Raw genomic sequence first — 22,694 nt, forward strand, 5'->3', positions numbered from 1 at the left:
GTGTGCACTCTGAGAGGCAGCATGTAGTATGTAGGAGTGTGTGCACTCTGAGAGGCAGCATGTAGTGTGTAGGAGTGTGTGCACTCTGAGAGGCAGCATGTAGTATGTAGGAGTGTGTGCACTCTGAGAGGCAGCATGTAGTATGTAGGAGTGTGTGCACTCTGAGAGGCAGCATGTAGTATGTAGGAGTGTGTGCACTCTGAGAGGCAGCATGTAGTGTGTAGGAGTGTGTGCACTCTGAGAGGCAGCATGTAGTGTGTAGGAGTGTGTGCACTCTGAGAGGCAGCATGTAGTATCAGGAGTGTGTGCACTCTGAGAGGCAGCATGTAGTGTGTAGGAGTGTGTGCACTCTGTACGCCATCTGCAAGGACACTCGCACGGAACAAAAGTTAACAGGGAGGAGTGATCTGAATGCAAAAACATGAATTGACCTTTCCTAAGTCCCACCCCTTTTCGCTCTGTGCTCCAATAACAGTTGAGCAACTTGGTACCAGGGATTCCGCTAGACATTTTGCGGCCGGTAACGTTCCAGAATTCCGGCCATATAGAATATCTACCGGCCACTGTTCAAAAAAGGATGTTATACAATAATTCTTTCCTTTATTCTTTTTTATGCCTCCGCCGGCGATAGCCAGGCCGGAGGCATTATGGATCCGGGTTGTCCGTCCGTACGGCCGTATGGCCGTACGTCCGTCCGTACGTCCGTCCGTACGTCCGTCCGTACGATGTTTGTTAACGCGATATCTGAGGAACGCCTGGACGGAATTTCATCAAATTTGCCTCAAACATCGACTTAGACTCAAGGATGATTTGATTAGATTTTGGTGGTCAAAGGTCAAAGGTCAAGGTCACTGTGACCTCTCGAACGCCATTTTCAAGCTTGTTAACGCGATATCTCAGGAATGCCTTGACGGAATTTAATCAAACTTGTCTCAAACATCGACTTGGACTCAAGGATGAACTGATTAGATTTTGGTGGTCAAAGGTCAAAGGTCAAGGTCACTGTGACCTCTCGAATGCCATTTTCAAGCTTGTTAATGCGATATCTCAGGAATGCCTTGACGGAATTTAATCAAACTTGTCTCAAACATCGACTTGGACTCAAGGATGAACTGATTACATTTTGGTGGTCAAAGGTCAAGGTCACTGTGACCTCTCAAACGCCATTTTCCAGCTTGTTAACGCGATATCTCATGAATACCTTGACGGAATTTCATCAAATTTGCCTCAAACATCTACTTAGACTCAAGGATGAACTGATTACATTTTGGTGGTCAAAAGTCAAAGGTCAAGGTCACTGTGACCTCTCGAACGCCATTTTCAAGCTTGTTAACGTGATATCTCAGGAATGCCTTGACGGAATTTAATCTAACTTGTCTCAAACATCGACTTGGACTCAAGGATGAACTGATTAAATTTTGCTGGTCAAAGGTCAAAGGTCATGGTCACTGTGACCTCTCAAACGCCATTTTCCAGCTTGTTAACGCGATATCTCACGAATGCCTTGACGGACTTTCATCAAATTTGCCTCAAACATCGCCTTAGACTCAAGGATGATCTGATTAGATTTTGGTGGTCAAAGGTCAAAGGTCAAGGTGAGCTCTCGAACGCCATTTTCAAGCTTGTTAACGCGATATCTCAGGAATGCCTTGACGGAATTTAATCAAACTTGTCTCAAACACCGACTTGGACTCAAGGATGAACTGATTACATTTTGGTGGTCAAAGTTCAAGGTCGCTGTGACCTCTCACACACCCAATTTCCAAGCTCTGTAACGCAACATCACAGGAGCGCCTTGACGGAATCTCTTCCAATTTGCCTCAAATGGCGATTTGGACCCCAGAATGAACTAATGGCGGAGGCATAAGTCCGCGTTGCGGTCGTTCTAGTTTTACAATATATTTATTACGTTTTCAATTTTACAAGTGAAATACGAATGCATTATACGGTTCACATGAGAAAAGAAAAAAGAAAAGAAAATCTGTTACGACAACAGAAAAACTAAAACGAAATAAAAAACAATAACAAAACATCAGCTCAGTTTCATCAGCTCAGTTTAAATTCATTTCATATAAAATCTGAGAAAAAAGTCAGCATAATGTTACATAATGACATCACTGATGATGTTACTGACGATATTACCAATGTACCGGAATTTGAATGTCTTTTATTACGTCAAAGGTGGCCTGGCCCTGGCCTAGCCTCTCTCTTCCTCTCCCAACCGTCCATCTTACCTCTCTGTGGCGCCCCCTGCAGGTATAAGGATGGTTCTGTGGTGACGTGCAGTCAGTATGAAGGCCTGGTGGAGATGGCCTCCATCTGTGCCCTGTGCAACGACTCCTCGCTGGACTACAACGAGGTAAGGACTACAAACATGGCCGCACTAGATACTGTAGAAAATGTGGAGTTGTGTGTGAGACATTCCTCGCTGTGTTCCAGTGGTCATCTTGGAAAGACAGGGGAGCTCCGTGGACACCCACACGATTTAAAACCGTTTTCCCCATGCAACACCTATTAGCTCATTTGGTAGCATAGAATGTTACTGTAGCAACTGTACTATAAGGCCAACTTTACATTTCTCATTTAGATCTTCAACCATTTACAACACGGATGTAAGGTAATGTAGTGTTGAAAAATCAAACGCAAGTGGATTTTGAGGATTACAAACATGTTACCTTAAAAAATAAAACTGTAGTGTTTAAACTGGAAGCTGCCATGTTGCCTTGACGTCAGGTAACCTACTTGGAATACTGACTTGAAGGGCCGCTCCATATTATTTCTCCTAGCAGGAAGTTGGAATTTGTGACTGTCCAAGAGCTCTGGAATTCTGCATTATTGTACTAAAGTTGATACTCAATCTGATAGGAAAGTCAGCATGTAGGAAGTCAGCATGTAGGACTCCCTGGAAGAAGAGATATTGTATCTTAAGCTGCGTTCACCCCTACCTATTAAAGTTTTTCGCTGGCATCGAGTTTACATACAAAGTCAATGCAAACGAGCGATTGAGCGTATATTCGCCCGGGAGAAAAATCGCTGGGCGTCCGAGCGACAGAGACAGAGTGATAGGGCGAGAATACACTCGTCGCCCGAGATGAAATATCCCAACTCGAGCGAAATTACGCTGCCATCAGTCGCTCGCTGTTCAACGCTGATTGGCTGCCGTGTGAGAGCGAGTCAAGGATCACTCTGGCTTGGAACAAACCGCTGGTTTATTGTGTGGCAACAAACCGCATTGACAGCTGATTGACAGCCTGACAGCTGACATGAAGTGAAGTCTGTACTACCGGTATAGAGCTCGCGTTAGGAGCATGCTGATAGGCTTAGCTTGTAAACAACTACGGTGGCTCGTAGTCGACAAACATCATGACATTGCGTAACGTTATAGCCCCCACATGTCCGTCAATTCGTGTGCCTGTTGACGAGCGATTTAAACACAGCGACAGAGCGATTCCAAAGGGTTGAATCAAGCGACAGAGCGAAAAATAAATATCTCTGTGTGAACATAGCTTTAATGGAGGAAAAAAAAATGACTGCGTTTACATGGACTTGAGTATCCCGGTTATGAGGCTTATCCTGCTTTTGATCATATTCTGGATATGGCGTTTACATGGAAGAGAGAGAAAGCAGGTTACTCATATCCCTGTATTATATACATGATCAGTACTAGTATCCTGGTTACTGATCACTGCATGCTATTTGCGCAGGCGCCTGTGATCGTTACAATACAAACCAGGGTCATTATTATTATTATTATTATTATTTTCGCTTATATTGGGTGCGTGTGATGTTTTTTGGGCCAAGACGTGGGATTCCCTTGGTTTCCGTCTTCATGGTGTTCTGTCCCCGTTTGCGCGCAGTGCGCGGCTTCTTGCTTTCATTTTAGTCACAACACCTTAGTCCTGTAGTCTGTATACTACAGACTTGAATAGGGCAGCATATCTAATCATATCTAAGCTGCCAAGCATTTAATTCTTTCATCACTGAAAGACACAACTCTGCAAAACTCCATTTCCTCATCGCTCTAGAAGTGAGACTTGGCTGAAGCCGCGCCTGCGCAGGTAGTCTGCTGCGGTCAGAAAGCAGGATAAGGTGTATACATGCAGCAGTATCCCGGGTTCTTTCGGAGTACTCCAGCTAGCATAACCGGCTTTCTCAAAACCGGGATAAGGGCTTATCCAGGTTTCTGAAACCGGGATATGATGTTTACATGAGCAAACACAAAAACGGGATACTCCAAAACCCCGACAGTAACCAGGATACTCAAGTCCATGTAAACGCAGTCATGTGCCTTTGGCGGTTATGCTGTTATGCTGTAAGCACAGCGAGAAAACACTTGACTTGTCCTCAACTGTTTTTTGGTCAATGATGATGCAACTCATGTTGACCTCTCTTTCCTGTGTGTGTGTGTGTGTGTGTGTGTGTGTGTGTGTGTGTGTGTGTGTGTGTGTGTGTGTGTGTGTGTGTGTGTGTGTGTGTGTGTGTGTGTGTGTGTGCGTGCGTGCGTGTGTTCCAGTCAAAGGGTGTCTATGAGAAGGTGGGGGAGGCGACAGAGACAGCTCTCTGTTGCCTGGTGGAGAAGATGAACGTGTTCGACACGGACCTGAGAGGACTGAGTCCATCTGAGAGAGCCACAGCCTGCTGCTCTGTAAGTCGGCAGCCGTACTGCATCTGGTGGACAGTAGGCTTTAATTTCATGCATTTTCACTCATCACACTTCTCAACTGACATACGGGATCATTGATACTACCCTCGCTTGTCTTGGACTTGCAAAACCGTTTGATGAAAGTTGGGTGTAATATTTTGTTATGTGTGTGCTTGTATGTTTGAATTTGTGTATGTTGTGTCAATAAAGACTCTTTGGGTTTGAAAAAAAACTTGTATCCTTTTCTGTCCATTTCCAGGTGATCAAGCAGCTGATGAGGAAGGAGCTGACACTGGAGTTCTCCAGAGACAGAAAGTCCATGTCCGTCTTCTGCTCAGCCAATAAACTCACCAGGTGTGCATCTGGAGCCAAGATGTTTGTCAAGGTGAGAGATACACCACTCCCTCCCATCCTTCAGGGTTCCTACCAGTGGGCAAGGCACCAGGTTTTCCCACGAGGACCAGGAAGTAACCCTGAAAGCAGTAATTCCTTGAATGGCCACTTGAGGCAGGGCTCAGAAGTCCCGTCGTTCCCGTTCACCCCCATGTTAAAATGCCCCACTGTGTAACGGTGATGAAGCATCAATATTTCCAGTTTTAAAATGGAAAGCGTGTAGGACGCCTGCCAATCATCTCACATTATTCTGATACAGTATTTGTGGCTGTGAAGAATAATCTTCATCTATACGGTGATACGACCTAGTTAGCAGATCTGCGTAGATCTTATTAAACACCAGACAACATCGTCCAGCTCTGCTCAGTTAATAGTAGACATCAACTTATCCAATTTAAAGTTGCTCACCGTCTTCATTACTCCAAACATAGGTTACACAAGATATATCCTTCGGTCTCACCACTATGTGATAGGTGTCGGGTGTCGGAGGGCACACTGTCCCATGCTTTTTGGTTTTGCCCTTCACTATCAGGATTCTGGGCCAAAATATTTGACTGGTACTCTAAGGCCTACAAAATAACCCTCCAGCTGGAGGCGGAACTCGCCATCTTCGGCTGCTCGGAGTCCTCTTTGCTCCTCCCAACGGCCGTGCAGCAATCTCTGACACAGGGAATGACGGTTGCCAAGAAACTAATTTTGAAGGAATGGAAGTCCTCCTCTCCACCTTCTTTTCAGCTGTGGCTGACAGACATGATCTCAGTTATACGTATGGAGAGACTTAGGTTCCAGAGGTCAAATTCTTTAAGGAAATTTCTCATTATTTGGGACCCGTTCCTGACCTATTTTGATCAGGCTAAAAGTGGTATTTGAGTTTCTTTTGGATCCTTTGCACAGTATATATATATAGATATATATATATATATTTTAATCGTTTTGTAAGCACATTTTGACATTTTGTAGCATTGTAATGTTGAATGTATGTATATATGTTTTTTCTTTTCTTTTTTCCTGTTCTTATTTTGTTTTCTTTATGTTCTGAAAAAGTAAAATAAAATATATATAAAAAAAAAAAACACCAGACAACATCAAAACAAATGAAGGTCTGGGAAAAAGTCTGGCATTTTTAATTGAAAATGTTTTTGTAAAAAACCTTCTAACTTCTCCCCCTCCCTCCGTGGTTCCTCAGGGAGCTCCAGAGAGCGTGTTGGAGCGCTGCACTCATATCCGGGTGGGCGGTTCTGGTCGCGTGCCTCTGAGCCTGGCGGTCCGAGAGAAGCTCCTCTCCACGGTGCGCGAGTGGGGCTCGGGCCGCGACACGCTGCGCTGCCTCGCCATGGCCACCAGGGACACCCCCCCCGACCCCCGCAGCCTCAACCTGGAGAACACGCCCGGCTTCGCTGACTATGAGGTGAGGAAGATGATGATGATGCTATTGCCTACATATGGGACTGATATGTTATTAAGGCATACGGTCCAGTTCATGTTGTCCACTTGTGATATGATGCAGTTTGTTTACAAGATGTCTGATATGATGCAGTTTGTTTACAAGATGTCTGATATGATGCAGTTTGTTTACAAGATGTCTGATATGATGCAGTTTGTTTACAAGATGTCTGATATGATGCAGTTAGTTTACAAGATGTCTGATATGATGCAGTTTGTTTACAAGACATCTGGGGCCTGTACTACAAAGCAAGATTAGTGGTTTAGCGAGGTAACTTCAGGTTTAAACCTGGTTTGGCCGTACTACAAAGCAAGTTAACTTCTTACCGACATATATTTCCATAGCAACTTATGCTTCACACTTAACCTGGTCCGCAGCAGGTTAAGTTGCAAGGATAAGATTAAACCTTAAATACACCGCCCACGAACCAATCGAATCAGCAGTTTGGAAAAATGGCCAACCCCTTTCTGGACGAGTTTCCCATCTAGGAAGGAGCACGAATTGTAATGTTGAATGAGTAATGTTAATCAATGTTAATGTTAATCAAGGACTAAAGCCTTGCACTTGTTGGCTATTTTAATTAAGCCCTACTTACCACTTTGGAATATGTTTTTATATATTCATTTTTGTGCTCTCAAGTAGCCTAGATACGTTGTTTGATCCCGCTGATCGATCGCAGCTGAATAGTGAGTGGAGAAATATCACTAAACCGGCATAAAAAGGTTACATAAACGTCTCCAAAGCGCACGGTGCCGTGTGCGCAACGGAGCTGAGACTGACGTTGGGTTGGAATTGAAATGGTCATACCTACTACATCTAAGCAATTTAATATGGGATCACCTGCACACAGGCGATCCCATATTAAGATGATTCATATCTAGGCGACTCCTGCATTTTGCAGCTGCAACTGTGTTGCTTTTGGCCTGTATGATGTGATTGAACTTCATATTTCCAGCATCATTATATGAAATATGGAGATATGCGACTCTGCTGACATTACAATAGCCATATGTGACCACAAAATAGGCTAGTTTTTATCAATGAAAACTATGCCCGCATCGTCTCAATTCAGTTCAGCAGTTTTCTCTTTTATAGGCTATTAGGATATCATTATTTTATTCATTGAGCATGCGTTTCTAAATCTATGGTCTAAATAGGCTTACAGATTGTGGAAATTTATAGACTGAGATTACATATTTACATTTTTACACTCGCAAAAAGCTGCTGTAGGAAACAGAAATCGCTGATTAAAGTAAATCAAATGACTGATGTGAATACAAGCGTCAGCTTTAGACAGTCTTTCAGCAGACTATCCAACGCGGATTTTCATTCTGACAGGCTACATTAAATATCCGCTAAAACTCTGATCACTGCGCTTTCATGATTGAACGAGGAAATGGGTGTGCCTGCCGTGTCAACTCAGCTGTTCATAATGTGATTGGCCACAAAATAGGCTATTTTTTATAAATGAAATCTATGCCCGCACGTACCGTGTCGATTCAGTTCAGAAGCATTTTTTTATTGTATTATCATTCTTTTTTTTTATTGATTAGCCTATAGGAATTATTCAATCAGTCATTGAGCCTAAATGGTCTATACGGATTTTGGACTGAGATAGATTACACATTGCTTCCACAAAAGACTGTAGATAGAGAGCTGTAGATAGCCTACGAAACCGCTCTTCAAATAAATTACTTGTGTGGATAAAAGTGGTCACTTTAGACAGTCATTCGGGAACAGTAATAATATCCAACGCAGATTTTTATTTGCGGTTTCATAGAATGAGGAAATAGGCGTGTCTGGCGCTGTCAGAGTTGGAGCAGTCCATATTGCATTGTGATTGGCAGTTGTTAAAAACCACGCCTCTTTTGCGGGCACGAGCTCCAGTGCACGGGCATTTTCATGTGCACGCGCTGTCAGCTTGATTAGAAAAACCTGGTTCGAGTTAACGAGTGCCAATCGACGTTCGTAGTACAAGTTAACTACAATCGAGCTGATCTGGTTTAGACAAACCAGATCAAGGGACAGATCCTGGATCTTCTAATACAACATTCGTAGTACAGGCCTCTGATATGATGCAGTTTGTTTACAAGACGTCTGATTTGTTGGTTCATGTTGATCCCTGACCCTGCTATCTATGTTGTTTTGTCTTCTGGTATTTGGTAGGGATGCACCGATATGAACATTTTGGCCGATACCGATAACAGATATTAGCATTGCTGTTATGGCCGGTAACTGATAACAATGTCGATATGATCTGTATAAAAACCCATTTCTGTGATAATCAAATTTTGTACATACTGAAAAACACATGTAAACACTGTGCATTTGAAAAAGTAATGCATTTCTTTATTTCAAAAACATTTGGGAAAAGCCCATGAATCATATATTTAACGCATTGTTTCCTCTCAATGTGAAAAATGTTGGCCAATAACCGATATTAACATAGCAACATCGGACCGATATGATAAAAAAAAATGACATCTCCCGATACCGATATGATTGCCGATATATCGTGCATCCCTAGTTTTTGGCCTATACATGAGTTCTGTGTGCGTCTGCTTATCGGCATCTGTATCAGCCTCTAAAAACACATACCGTCCAGGAAGTAAGAAACTCTCTGCTTCTTCCTTCTCTGTCTTTACCAAAGGCCCTACTGTAGATATTAGATCATATAGAAATGTAGATACTAGATCATATAGAAATGTAGATATTAGATCATATAGAAATGTAGATACTAGATCATATAGAAATGTAGATACTAGATCATATAGAAATGTAATGTTTTCATTCAATATTGTAGAAGTGTGAGTGTAAAAGGTTGTAACTCTCTCTCTCCCCAGTCGGACCTGACGTTTGTGGGCTGCGTTGGGATGTTGGACCCCCCCAGGAAAGAGGTGCTTGGTGCGGTCCGAATGTGTCGGCAGGCTGGCATACGGGTCATCATGATCACAGGTGGGTTGGCCACACACACACACACACACACACACACACACACAGGCACACTGTTCTAGCCAATCAAAAGTCAGCTTGACTTTGTTCACCACTAAGCTCTCTTCCCTAAAGCCCCACACACACCAGGCCCACATTCAACATGTTGAAACGGCGTTGGCTCGTCGGTGAGAGAAATCACTCTGATTGGCTGGTGATAGATAGATAGATAGATACATAGATACATAGATAGATAGATAGATAGATAGATACATAGATAGATAGATAGATAGATAGATACATAGATAGATAGATACATAGATAGAGAGATAGATAGATACATAGATACATAGATAGATAGATAGATACATAGATACCGTAAATTCCGGACTATAAGACGCACCGGTCTATAAGCCGCACCTTCAAAGGTGACTATTTTTTTCTTCTATAAGCCGCACCGGTCTATAAGCCGCGGGTGTTTTGATGTTTAATTACCATATGAAAGGGTTCGTGCACAGAGAGGAATGTCGGGAAAGAGATCGCTGTTTGGGGAAGCTCCCATTTATTAACATTTCAACAAAACAAAAGTCAGGTCACTAATCCCCAGACAAAATCACACATTGTGGTATTTTTTGTTTTTTTTACAGTGCACACAGTGTCCGCGGTGTGGTGAAAAGAGGGCAAGAGAGGAAATTAAAACAGAAGTGGATTTATAGTTAGAAAGAGTGCTAAAGAAGAGAGAATTCCGTTTTTTATTTTTTTATTTTAGTTACTCACAATACTATTGACCAGTCCAACTCAAAAGATATTCGGCAGTTTCACTTTGAGCTCTTGTTCCGCCGCTGGGCACACAGTGTCCGCGGTGTGGTGAAAAGAGGGCAAGAGAGGAAATTAAAACAGAAGTGGATTTATAGTTAGAAAGAGTGCTAAAGATAGTCCGGTCTGGTTATGACGAGTCTCGCTGGGTACAGTACGCCAAAGCGATATCCATTGACTCGATGATGCTGTTGTATGTTGCGCGTTTCTGTTGCACCAACGCGGAGAGGTCCTGCCCGGACGAAAAAGCGCGTACCCTCCCAGGTGAGGGGCTTCTTCCCCGCAGCCTGGAGGATGAGTTGACGGTCGGGCCAGCGGAGTAGGCAGATGAAGATGGCCCTCGGTGGCAGGCCGGGGTCTGGACGTGGCCGAGGCGCCCGGTGTGCCCTGTCCACCTCTGGTGGTTTCTCGCCTTCCTTCAGGTCCAGGATGTAACACAGGATTTTGCCACGAAAGCGTCCATGTCACCGATCTCAGCTCCTCTTTTACATTGATCAGGCGAATGTTATTTCTTTTACTCCTGCTGATTAAGTCATCAACCTGCGTGTGCAGGGTTTCGATTTTGCATTTTATCCATTTTCGGACTCACTGTGTTGTTTTTGTCCTCCAGTGCGCTTTTCCGCATTATAAACTCTGTTCACGGTTGCCTTAGTTTCTTTAGTGAGTGAGTGGATGGACTTCTGCACGTTTTCAAACTTGTTTTCAAGCTGCTCAAAACCTCTGAGCGATGTCGGACTTAATCGATAGTGTTTCACGGAGTAAAAGTTTAGCCCAAGCGTGTATCTCCAGCCTCCAGCAGGTGAGTCATTTCCTCATTCATGGCGTGATTGCTTCATCTTTTTCTTTCTGCTTACCTGTGTTGTGTTATGTTATGTTATGTTATGTTGTTAAAAGAGGGCAAGAGAGGAAATTAAAACAGAAGTGGATTTATAGTTAGAAAGAGTGCTAAAAAAAGAGAGATTTTTTTTTTTTTGTGGAAAAAATCCATAGATAAGACGCACCGTTATATAAGCCGCAGGGGGCAAAAAAGGCCAAAAAACGGGAAAAAAGTTTACGGTACATAGATAGATAGATACATAGATACATAGATAGATAGATAGATAGATAGATAGATACATAGATAGATAGATACATAGATAGATAGATACATACATAGATACATAGATAGATAGATAGATACATAGATAGATAGATACATAGATAGATACATACATAGATACATACATAGATACATAGATAGATAGATACATAGATAGATAGATAGATACATAGATACATAGATAGATAGATACATAGATACATAGATAGATAGATAGATAGATAGATAGATAGATACATACATACATACATAGATAGATAGATAGATAGATAGATAGATACATAGATAGATAGATACATAGATAGATAGATACATAGATACATAGATAGATAGATAGATAGATAGATAGATAGATAGATAGATAGATAGATAGATACTATAGATAGATAGATACATAGATAGATAGATAGATAGATACATAGATAGATAGATAGATAGATACATAGATACATAGATACATAGATAGAGAGATAGATAGATAGATAGATACATAGATAGATAGATAGATAGATAGATACATAGATAGATAGATAGATAGATACATAGATACATAGATAGATAGATAGATAGATAGATAGATAGATACATAGATAGATAGATAGATAGATAGATACATAGATACATAGATACATAGATAGAGAGATAGATAGATAGATAGATAGATAGATACATAGATAGATAGATAGATACATAGATAGATAGATAGATACATAGATACATAGATAGATAGATAGATAGATAGATAGATACTTTATTAATCCTGAGGGAAATTCTCTTGTACAGCAGCTTCCAGTTGTACATACAAATACAGATAAAAAGCATGATCAAATACTAAATTGGGCTCCTGAGTCAAACCTGTTAAAGAAAAGGTTAAACTCATTAGCCCTGGTGATCAGCAAAGTGAAGCAGTCCACGAGACGAGAGGGCACACCCAAAACACTCTGCTCACTTTCCAACTTCATCACATCTGATCGTTCCCAAACACAGATATTTGCACAACAAGGTGCCTTTGGGAAAGTCCCTTGAGCCTCTGGCTGCACGCTCCCAAGCCTCTGGCCCCTTCACGTCTAGCTGTCTGTGCCGACTGTAACTGTAGCTCCTCTCTCTCACCTCCAGGGGGCTCTGGCGCCTTCACGTCTAGCTCAGAGCCGTGTAGATAGAAGAGTCCCGACATCTCCATTCACTCCAATGGACCAGTTTTTAGCTGTCTGTGCCTACTGTAACTGTAGCTCCTCTCTCTCGCCTCCAGGGGGCTCTGGCCCCTTCACGTCTAGCTGTCTGTGCCTACTGTAACTGTAGCTCCTCTCTCTCGCCTCCAGGGGACAACAAAGGCACAGCGTTGTCTATCTGCCGGCGGGTGGGCATCATCACAGAGCAGGAGGAAGAGGAGGAGGGGCTCGGGGGTATGGGGGGCGGGCTGACAGGGAGGGAGTTTGACGAGCTGCCCCCCCACCTCCAGCGCCTGGCCTGCCGCACCGTGCGCTGCTTCGCCCGCGTCGAGCCCGCGCACAAGAGCCGCATTGTGGAGTACCTGCAGAGCCTCGACGACATCACCGCCATGGTGAGCACGACTTCCACTCACTGTTCACCACACGGCACGCCACAGTGTTGTTGGCTGGTATTGTTCTGTCTGTCTGGTCGAATTGCACGGAATTCAGCACTGCACCCTGTCCGGGTTCCCAGCACTGCACCCTGTCCGGGTTCCCAGCACTGCACCCTGTCCGGGTTCCCAGCACTGCACCCTGTCTGGGTTCCCAGCACTGGACCCTGTCGGGTTCCCACCCTGTCGGGTTCCCAGCTGCTGTTTAGGCACCAAAGAGCAGCCAATAGCAGATATGTGAAGCACAGACATGCATACATACAGACTAGAGATGCGCGGATGAGCTTTTATGCCATCCTAATCCGCGTGTATGCATGAACCGTCCGCCCGCCATAAATCCACACAAATTATTTCATACTCTTTATAGATCCGCGCCCGCTGTGCACCCGACATTTCACAACGCTATAAAAGGAGCAAACTTACGGTTTCTGCTGCCGTTGGTGCGATCGCTGCAGTCCAAGACTCCAAATAAACTTCCATGCTGTATTAGGTCCAGTCCACCACTTGCCCTCATGTAGTTTTTACTCGGCTAACGCTATAGCTTTAAGTTTAGTTTATTGGATTGCCTCATTGTATGGGAAATGAACGCGTCTTCTCTTCAAACACGTATTCAGCAGAGACTCCTCTTTGAGGGTGACATCATTGACCATATTATATGGACCAAAAGTGGAGCCTAGCGACCTAGCACATGGCTATTGTTTTGTTTACGTTCACCACTGCTGTGGGTCCTTTGGGGATCTTACAATTAATAGGTGACTAAGAATGTGCCTGATGAAAAATGTAGCTTAAAATACGTTCATAGACTACTAGAGACTGTAATTAATATAATTTTCCCTCATTAATGATGCATCGTTTCAACCGCCCGCAACCCATCCACTATTAATCAAAATGTTTATTTTTGATCCGGCCTGCCTGCGGGGGCGGGATATCTGCGGTCAGCTCGGTTATAACTGCAGCCCGCGCATCACTAATACAGACAGACAGAACCTCTGATGTTCTCCTCTCTCTCTCTCTCTCCGTGGTGTCAGACAGACAGAACCTCTGATGTTCTCCTCTCTCTCTCTCCGTGGTGTCAGACAGACAGAACCTCTGATGTTCTCCTCTCTCTCTCTCCGTGGTGTCAGACAGACAGAACCTCTGATGTTCTCCTCTCTCTCTCTCCGTGGTGTCAGACAGACAGAACCTCTGATGTTCTCCTCTCTCTCTCTCCGTGGTGTCAGACAGACAGAACCTCTGATGTTCTCCTCTCTCTCTCTCCGTGGTGTCAGACAGACAGAACCTCTGATGTTCTCCTCTCTATCTGTCCCGTGGTGTCAGACAGACAGACAGAACCTCTGATGTTCTCCTCTCTATCTGTCCCGTGGTGTCAGACAGACAGACAGAACCTCTGATGTTCTCCTCTCTATCTGTCCCGTGGTGTCAGACAGACAGACAGAACCTCTGATGTTCTCCTCTCTCTCTCTCCGTGGTGTCAGACAGACAGAACCTCTGATGTTCTCCTCTCTCTCTCTCCGTGGTGTCAGACAGACAGAACCTCTGATGTTCTCCTCTCTCTCTCTCTCCGTGGTGTCAGACAGACAGACAGAACCTCTGATGTTCTCCTCTCTCTCTCTCTCCGTGGTGTCAGACAGACAGACAGAACCTCTGATGTTCTCCTCTCTCTCTCTCCGTGGTGTCAGACGGACAGACAGAACCTCTGATGTTCTCCTCTCTCTCTCTCCGTGGTGTCAGACGGACAGACAGAACCTCTGATGTTCTCCTCTCTCTCTGTCCCGTGGTGTCAGACAGACAGACAGAACCTCTGATGTTCTCCTCTCTCTCTCTCTCCGTGGTGTCAGACAGACAGACAGAACCTCTGATGTTCTCCTCTATCTGTCCCGTGGTGTCAGACGGGCACAGACAGACAGACAGAACCTCTGATGTTCTCCTCTCTGTCCCGTGGTGTCAGACAGACAGAACCTCTGATGTTCTCCTCTCTGTCCCGTGGTGTCAGACAGACAGAACCTCTGATGTTCTCCTCTCTGTCCCGTGGTGTCAGACAGACAGAACCTCTGATGTTCTCTCTCTCTCTCCGTGGTGTCAGACAGACAGACAGAACCTCTGATGTTCTCCTCTCTCTCTCTCTCCGTGGTGTCAGACGGGCGACGGGGTGAACGACGCCCCGGCGCTGAAGAAGGCAGAGATCGGCATCGCCATGGGCAGCGGCACGGCCGTGGCCAAGTCGGCCTCCGAGATGATCCTGGCCGATGACAACTTCTCCACCATCGTGGCTGCTGTGGAGGAGGGCAGAGCCATCTACAACAACATGAAACAGTTCATCAGATACCTCATATCATCCAACATAGGAGAGGTGGTGTGGTGAGTCAGGGGGGAAGAACCATGTGAAGATACATGCAGACATGGATGAAGGGATGAATCAAGTGTATTCGTAGATTGCTGTTTTGCATCACACAACTGTTGCTGTGCCGTCTTGAGGACCATTTTGAAACAACAAGATGCCTTCTATGTGCTGCAGAAATAGAGTGGAACACTAGTGTCAAACAAACATTAATATCTCAAAAACCATAGGTCTACATCGCATCGCTTATATTTTGACATTGCGAGTGAGAACAGAATTATCTGAAGGATTTGATGGAAATATATGTACTATGTAGTGTTAAAGTTGTGTGAACTGTCACCGTTTTAAAATGTATGAATTTAGTAAAAAGTGCAGCCGGGAAAGTGGTAGAGTGAATGTGACATCACACACTCAAGGCTGGCTCCATATGTTCCCATGTGACATCACACACTCAAGGCTGGCTCCATATGTTCCCATTATAAAGGTGGAGAAAAGTATCAAACTTAACCTGTGATTTCTCAGAAACTACAAAAAGCTGAATAAGAGTAATAAATTCAAAAAAAGTTTGAATGGAGTTTGTAGTACAAAGTATGAAAGGGAAGTTAGAGTTCAAAGAGGAAATGGTTTGACCAGTCCCTCTCAGAGACTTCCACTCCCATCCTCAAGATGGCGACCACCATAAAAACGACACGTGACTGAAACACCTGAATAGTTGAATTTGTAACCATCCTTAATGTGTGCCTCTCACGTCTTCCTCTGTTGCCCTCTCTCAGTATTTTCCTGACGGCTGCACTGGGCATGCCCGAGGCGCTGATACCCGTCCAGCTGCTCTGGGTCAACCTGGTGACCGACGGTTTCCCGGCCACTGCACTGGGCTTCAACCCCCCCGACCTGGACATCATGTCCCGCCCGCCGCGCTCCGCCAAGGAGCCTCTGATCTCCAGCTGGCTGTTCTGTCGCTACCTCATCATCGGATGTGAGTCTCGCTCATCTGGCTCCTAATGACACACTGGCGCCTGAGGTTCCATCCAATCATTTAAAATATATCAATTATATAAAAAAATTCAGATGTAAACATAGCTACTGACGACATTAAAGGAACACTCCACAGATTTTCAACCAACTTTGTGTCTTTACTAAATCAGTACATCTGAACTGTAAACAGTGTTGCAGGCACTGTTGTTGTGGATCAGGGATGTCGTTCATGTGCATTCATCACTGGTCCACAACTTCACTCAAATCAACTCTCAATAAATGTCAATCAAACTAAATTAATGAAGTTATAGTTGTACTATATGAGAAGTCTAAAAGACATAAACTGTACAAAAAAAAAAAAAACGCCTGCTGCATCCTCCATTATAGTTTCACATTAAGAGCATCAAAGTCAGATTTTCCTTCATATCCCTCGTTCTTGTTTTTGCCAGTATGGATGAGAAACAGCTCTTAAACTGCACTCATAATGGTCTTAAAAAGGTCTTAAAATGTCTTCAATTTAACTTGTTGAAACTTGCAGAAACCCTGTACCGTACCTCACTCAACTTAAACTTATACTTACAGCTCTTTCTTTCCCTCCCTCCCTCCCCCTCTCTCCCCCCCTCTCTCTCCAGGTTATGTGGGAGCAGCCACAGTAGGAGCTGCAGCCTGGTGGTTCATGGCAGCCCATGATGGACCAAAGCTTTCCTTCTATCAGCTGGTAAACACACGTCTCTCCGTTTCTCCACCTTCACTTGATCCATGTCTCTTGCTCTGTGCACCATGACTTGATCCATGTCTCTTGCTCTGTGCACCTTGACTTGATCCATGTCTCTTGCTCTGTGCACCTTGACTTGATCCATGTCTCTTGCTCTGTGCACCTTGACTTGATCCATGTCTCTTGCTCTGTGCACCTTGACTTGATCCATGTCTCTTGCTCTGTGCACCTTGACTTGATCCATGTCTCTTGCTCTGTGCACTGCAGCTTAACTCGTTCGCCGCCATTTCCGTCATAGAACGTCAATCCGTCAATAGATACATAACAGTATGATATCAGCAGTTTGTACTTTACTTTAAGGAAAGGTGACAAAGAGCAGCAGCCAATTAGGCAAATTGAGTTTATTAGTTGTAATATTTATCGTTTATTTTCGCTCTCTCTCTCTCACACACACACACACAGATAATGAGCCTTTTGTGAAATGAAGCATTTCAAGCACATCACTGACTCTGAAGCTAATATTTTCTGATGTAATGACACCTCAAAAATAATTTCCTTCAATAAAACAGTGAAAACAAAGGAATTTTGTTTGGCCAAATAATATTTTTTAGCTGCAACCAGCAGCGCTGGCCCCTGCGTGCGCAGACCCTACACCTTCTTGCTGGTCTTGATTTACTGCTGGTGGGCATCAGATATTCTAGCTTGTTTGCCTGTCTCTGTCCATCGAGCCTGCTGTCTGGGTCTGTGTTTACTGTCAATGGTTGTACGCTGCCCTGCGTGCCCCACCCCCCTCCTCCTCCTCCGTGGGAGTGTCTCTGGTTGCTCTGCTGCGTTTGCTCTGCGTTTGCTCTGCACTGAAAAGTGCGCTGCACCCCGCTTTTTCCACAGCGTGTCGCCGGCTCCCAGCTGAGAATAATGTAACTTTTCAGAAAGACGCTGGTGTCGGCAACTAAATCATATGGAGGGGCTATCGCAGCGGAGACGGAGGGGCTCAATTGTGGCAGCAGATTGACTGCTGTTCACAGGCACAGCTAACGTTATGCTTCATGCATATCGATGCATACCGATGCCGTTTCCGTTTCCATAACGACTTCTTCTCTGTTTTTTACTCAACTTTCTCTAATCTGGAGAGCACTGTCGCCACCTAATGGGTCGGTAAAATAGGTTATACACATTCAACATGCCCCAAAATTTTACAGGAGATGTTATAGGCTTTGATCCACGTCCCACCGTCAAAAAACGCAATTGACGACAATCGTCGTCAGTGCACTCTACGTTAGTATTCGAATTGACGACGATTGTTGTCATTGGCACTCAATGAGTTAATGTACCATATTGTTCCCTCCACAGTCACATTACCTGCAGTGCAGTGAAGGCCACAGTGAGTTTGCTGGTGTACAGTGTTCGGTCTTCGAGTCTCCTTACCCCATGACTATGGCCCTGTCTGTCCTGGTTACCATAGAGATGTGCAACGCCCTCAACAGGTAGGAAAACACTGCTATTGGCACAATGGCACATGCATGCACGCACACACACACACACACACAAACGCACACGCACGCACGCACTAAGGCGAAACCGTCAATGACTGTCCCAAAATGTTGCTTTTATAGATCTACAAACAACTGTGCAATATCTGACTTATAGCATGTTCACAATCCAGTGTGGTTTAAATATACTTAGTTTATACACAGCCATTCAACTATTTTTCAACTATTATTATAATATTAATAATGTATTATTAAGACCTAGTGACAGCATGGAAAGACAGCTGACAGGAGGGATTAGACCCCACCGGGGCTGCAATGGGTTAGCTGCTCATTGTGGCAGTAGCCAAGGCCAATAGGCCATTGGTTACACCCAAACTTGCTACGAAACAGAATTATGAAAAAACACCCCTAGAGTCTGCGAGAGCGGGGGCGGAAGATGACTCACCTATGGTTGACACGGTTATTGACTCTGGAACGGACTTGACTATGAGTAGGGAAAACATGTCAGTGGAAGCCACTAGTTCAGATGTAGATGGAAAGAACCGTCAGGTTTGCTTGTGTGGCTGGCAGAAGGTAACAACTTTGAGGGGCCTTAGAATCCATCAAGGCAGGAAGAGGTGCTTGGTAGAGGGAACACAGGGACCCCGCATTGATAATTATTTCTTAAGAAGTTTATCAAGTCAGTCGGGTGAAGTCCAGCGACAGGAAGTAACCCACAGCTCGCAGGACATCAGCACCCCTGATGTTGAGGCAGGTCCTAGCACCGAGGAAAGCAGAGAGGCCAGTCAGCCAAAAAGGGAGAAGATTAGCGGTCAGAAGCCTAGAGTTAAGTGGCCAGGTGCAGCGGAAAGTAGGAAGTGGGAAGATATCAATAGTGATTTGGTTAGGATGTTAGAGAAGCTTAAAGGAACTGCTGAGAGTAAGTTGGAGAAAATGGGAGATTGTATTTATGATTATGGTAAGGAAAGGTTTGGCGTCTTTGAGAAAAGGAAGAAACTAGAGGGTGAGGTAGTTAAATCTAGGCGCCAACAAGAGATAGATAGACTTATCCAGGAGAGAAGACAGCTTAAGAGGCAGTGGAGGAAAGCTACAGAGGTTGAGAAGGAAGGCATTGATTGCTTGCAGTCAGATGTGAGGGATCGGTTGGCAGTTTTAAGAAGAGCAGAGAGCATTAGGAAAAATAGGAAAAAGAAAGAGCGAGCTAGAATAGCATTCTATAAGGATCCATTTAGATTTGTGAAGTCATTGTTTAGTAAGGAAAAGAATGGTAGCCTTATGGTACCTAAGCAGAAGCTTGAGGAATATTTGGAGGAGGTTCACAAAGATAGGGAAAGGTTTAGAGAGATGACAGTCCCAGCTGATATTCCACCTATTGGTGAAATAGAGAGCCAGTGTGATGATAGCCCACCAAGGTGGAAAGAAGTTCAAGAAGTAGTGAGACGTGCAAGGGCCTCTTCAGCCCCGGGTCCTAATGGAGTCCCCTACCGGCTGTATAAGAGTGCTCCAGATGTGTTGCAGTTTCTATGGAAGCTGATGAAGGTAGTCTGGAAGAAGCAGGTTATTCCTAAGGCATGGCGTAGAGCAGGGGGAATCTTCATTCCTAAAGAAAGGGACTCGTTAGAGATAAGTCAGTTTAGACCTATCAGTCTACTTAATGTTGAAGGGAAGGTTTTCTTTAGTGTTGTGGCACAGAGGCTGTCTAGTTATCTAGAAAAGAATAGGCTAATAGATACTTCGGTGCAAAAGGCTGGAATTCCCGGCTTCTCCGGGTGCTTAGAGCACACCAGCATGATCTGGCACCAAATCCAGTCAGCTAGGCGTGAGAAGAGAGACCTGCATGTAGTATTCTTGGACCTGGCTAATGCTTTCGGGTCAGTGCCGCATAGTCTGTTATGGGAGGCCTTTGATTTCTTTAGAGTGCCAGGTAGTATAAAGAGCTTAGTTAAAGCCTACTTCTTAGATATTCAACTCTGCTTTACCACAGCAGAGTACACTACAGCTTGGCAGCAGCTGGAGATAGGCATTATGGCAGGGTGTACAATTTCCCCATTAGCTTTTACCATGGCAATGGAGATCATTATTAGGGCTTCAAAATGGGTAGTGGGTGGAGAAAGGCTGCAGGGAGGGCTGCGGCTCCCTCCAATTAGGGCATACATGGATGACATGACGACTATGACGTCAACCGCTCCATGTACTAGCAGATTGTTGGATAAGTTAAATAGTAATCTGCAGTGGGCTAGAATGAAAGTGAAGCCAAGTAAGTCCAGGAGTATTTCAATCATTAAAGGGAGGGTAGTAGGTAAGAAGTTTGTTATAAATGATGAGGTGGTGCCTACAGTGTTAGAGAAACCAGTCAAGAGTTTGGGAAGATGGTATGATGCAAGTCTCAGTGATAAGGGACAGTTTGAGGAGGTGAGGCAGGAAATGATTCAAGGTATTTCAAGTATAGACAAGTCAGGGCTCCCAGGAAAGTTAAAGTTGTGGTGTTTGCAGTTTGGATTGTTGCCTCGGTTGATGTGGCCACTGACAGTGTATGAGGTTCCCCTTTCAAAGGTAGAAAAGCTAGAAAGGATGATTAACTCATTCATTAGAAAATGGCTCGGAGTCCCACGCTGCCTAAGCAGTGTAGCCTTATATGGGAAAGGCATATTGGAATTGCCATTATCTAGCCTGACAGAGGAGTTCAAGTGTGCTAAGGTTAGACTGGAAATGACTCTGACTCAGTCAAAGGATCCAGTGGTTAGGAGTGTAGCGCCCACAGTTAAAACAGGGAGGAAGTGGAACCCAAAGGAGGCAGTACAGCAAGCACAGTCAGCTCTTAGACACAGGGATATCATAGGTCAGGTGCAGCATGGGCGTGGAGGCTTAGGGTTGTGCATAGGGAAACCTGTGTGGAACAAGGCATCAGTAATAGAAAAGAGGAAGATGGTAGTTGAAGAAGTACATAGGCAAGAGGAGGCAGTAAGATGTACTAAGGCAGTGTCGCAGGCAAAGCAAGGACAGTGGGTGAACTGGGAGAGTGTAGAGAAGAGAAAGTTGAAGTGGAGAGAGTTGTGGAGCATGGAGGCCAGCAGAATTAGATTTATTCTAGGGGCTACTTATGATGTGCTGCCATCTCCCCAGAACTTAAATCAGTGGTTGGGCGAGGATGGTGCCTGCCCGTTGTGTTCTAGTGTATGTACATTGAGGCATATACTGTCAGGGTGTAAGGTCAGTCTCTCCCAGGGGCGATACACCTGGCGTCACAACCAGGTGTTGAAATGTTTGGCAGCTGCAGTTGAGGAAAAGCGGCTAGAAGTAAATTCTCTAGTTGCTAGCAAAGAGAATAGACAGATCAAATTTGTACGTGAGGGAGAAAAGATTAGACCAATTAAGGTCAGGCACAAGTTAGGGCAGCTAAGTGTAGGTGGAGCCTGGGAAATGAGGGTTGACTTGAATGAACAGCTAGTCATCCCAGCATATATAGTTAGCACCCGGCTACGTCCGGACTTGTTACTGTGGTCTGAGGTAGAGAAGAGAGTTTATTTTATCGAACTCACAGTCCCGTGGGAAGATCGAGTTGAGGAGGCTTATGAGCGCAAGAAAGCTAGGTATGCTGAAATGGCAGCAGAGGCAGAGCAGCGAGGTTGGAGGGCTCGAGTGCGGCCTGTAGAGGTGGGCTGCCGTGGTTTTGTGGCAAAGTCCGTTATTGCCTTACTAACTGAGTTGGGCATTCGGGGACGGAGCCTGAAACTTGTGGTTAGCAACATGTCTCAGGCAGCAGAACGAGCAAGTGAATGGCTGTGGATAAGGAGGAAACATGCTAGCTGGGGAGCTCGCTAAGGTCAGATTGATTGTTTGTTGTTGGTCATGATTAACGGTCCGCATCAACAGGGCTGAATCATTGACAGTGGTGGTGTAGTTAGGGATTGTTTGTTGTTGGTCATGATTAACGGTCCGCATCAACAGGGCTGAATCATTGACGGTGGTGGTGTAGTTAGGGATTGTTTGTTGGTCATGATTAACGGTCCGCATCAACAGGGCTGAATCATTGACAGTGGTGGTGTAGTTAGGGATTGTTTGTTGGCGGTCATGATTAACGGTCCGCATCAACAGGGCTGAATCATTGACAGTGGTGGTGTAGTCAGGAATGTCATACCGAATCGACCTGGATAGCTAGGCTTAGATAGTGAGGTAATATGCAGTTGTGCGGTGGTAGCATGGAGGGGGGTGTTTCCAGGACGCTGGATTACACCGTTAAGCCTTCTTGAG

At 44.7% G+C, this 22,694-nt stretch overlaps 1 protein-coding gene across 1 annotated transcript in view; it reads left to right on the forward strand.

Annotated features, from left to right (window-relative positions):
* The window catches only part of LOC310793649 (sarcoplasmic/endoplasmic reticulum calcium ATPase 2), a gene marked incomplete at its 3' end in the record, with an annotated part of 71,901 nt that overhangs the window by 40,588 nt on the left and 8,619 nt on the right, over positions 1-22,694 (forward strand). The window contains exons 12-21 of the mRNA XM_083655495.1: positions 2,257-2,359; positions 4,514-4,645; positions 4,902-5,027; positions 6,222-6,443; positions 9,323-9,434; positions 12,645-12,886; positions 15,063-15,283; positions 16,037-16,239; positions 16,871-16,956; positions 18,304-18,437. Coding sequence (XP_083511621.1) covers positions 2,257-2,359; positions 4,514-4,645; positions 4,902-5,027; positions 6,222-6,443; positions 9,323-9,434; positions 12,645-12,886; positions 15,063-15,283; positions 16,037-16,239; positions 16,871-16,956; positions 18,304-18,437 — 1,581 coding nt within the window. The remainder of the gene's footprint in view (positions 1-2,256; positions 2,360-4,513; positions 4,646-4,901; positions 5,028-6,221; positions 6,444-9,322; positions 9,435-12,644; positions 12,887-15,062; positions 15,284-16,036; positions 16,240-16,870; positions 16,957-18,303; positions 18,438-22,694) is intronic.

The sequence above is a fragment of the Poromitra crassiceps genome (assembly GCF_964638095.1).
Source record: "Poromitra crassiceps genome assembly, chromosome: 19".
In the NCBI taxonomy this organism is placed as follows: domain Eukaryota; kingdom Metazoa; phylum Chordata; class Actinopteri; order Beryciformes; family Melamphaidae; genus Poromitra; species Poromitra crassiceps.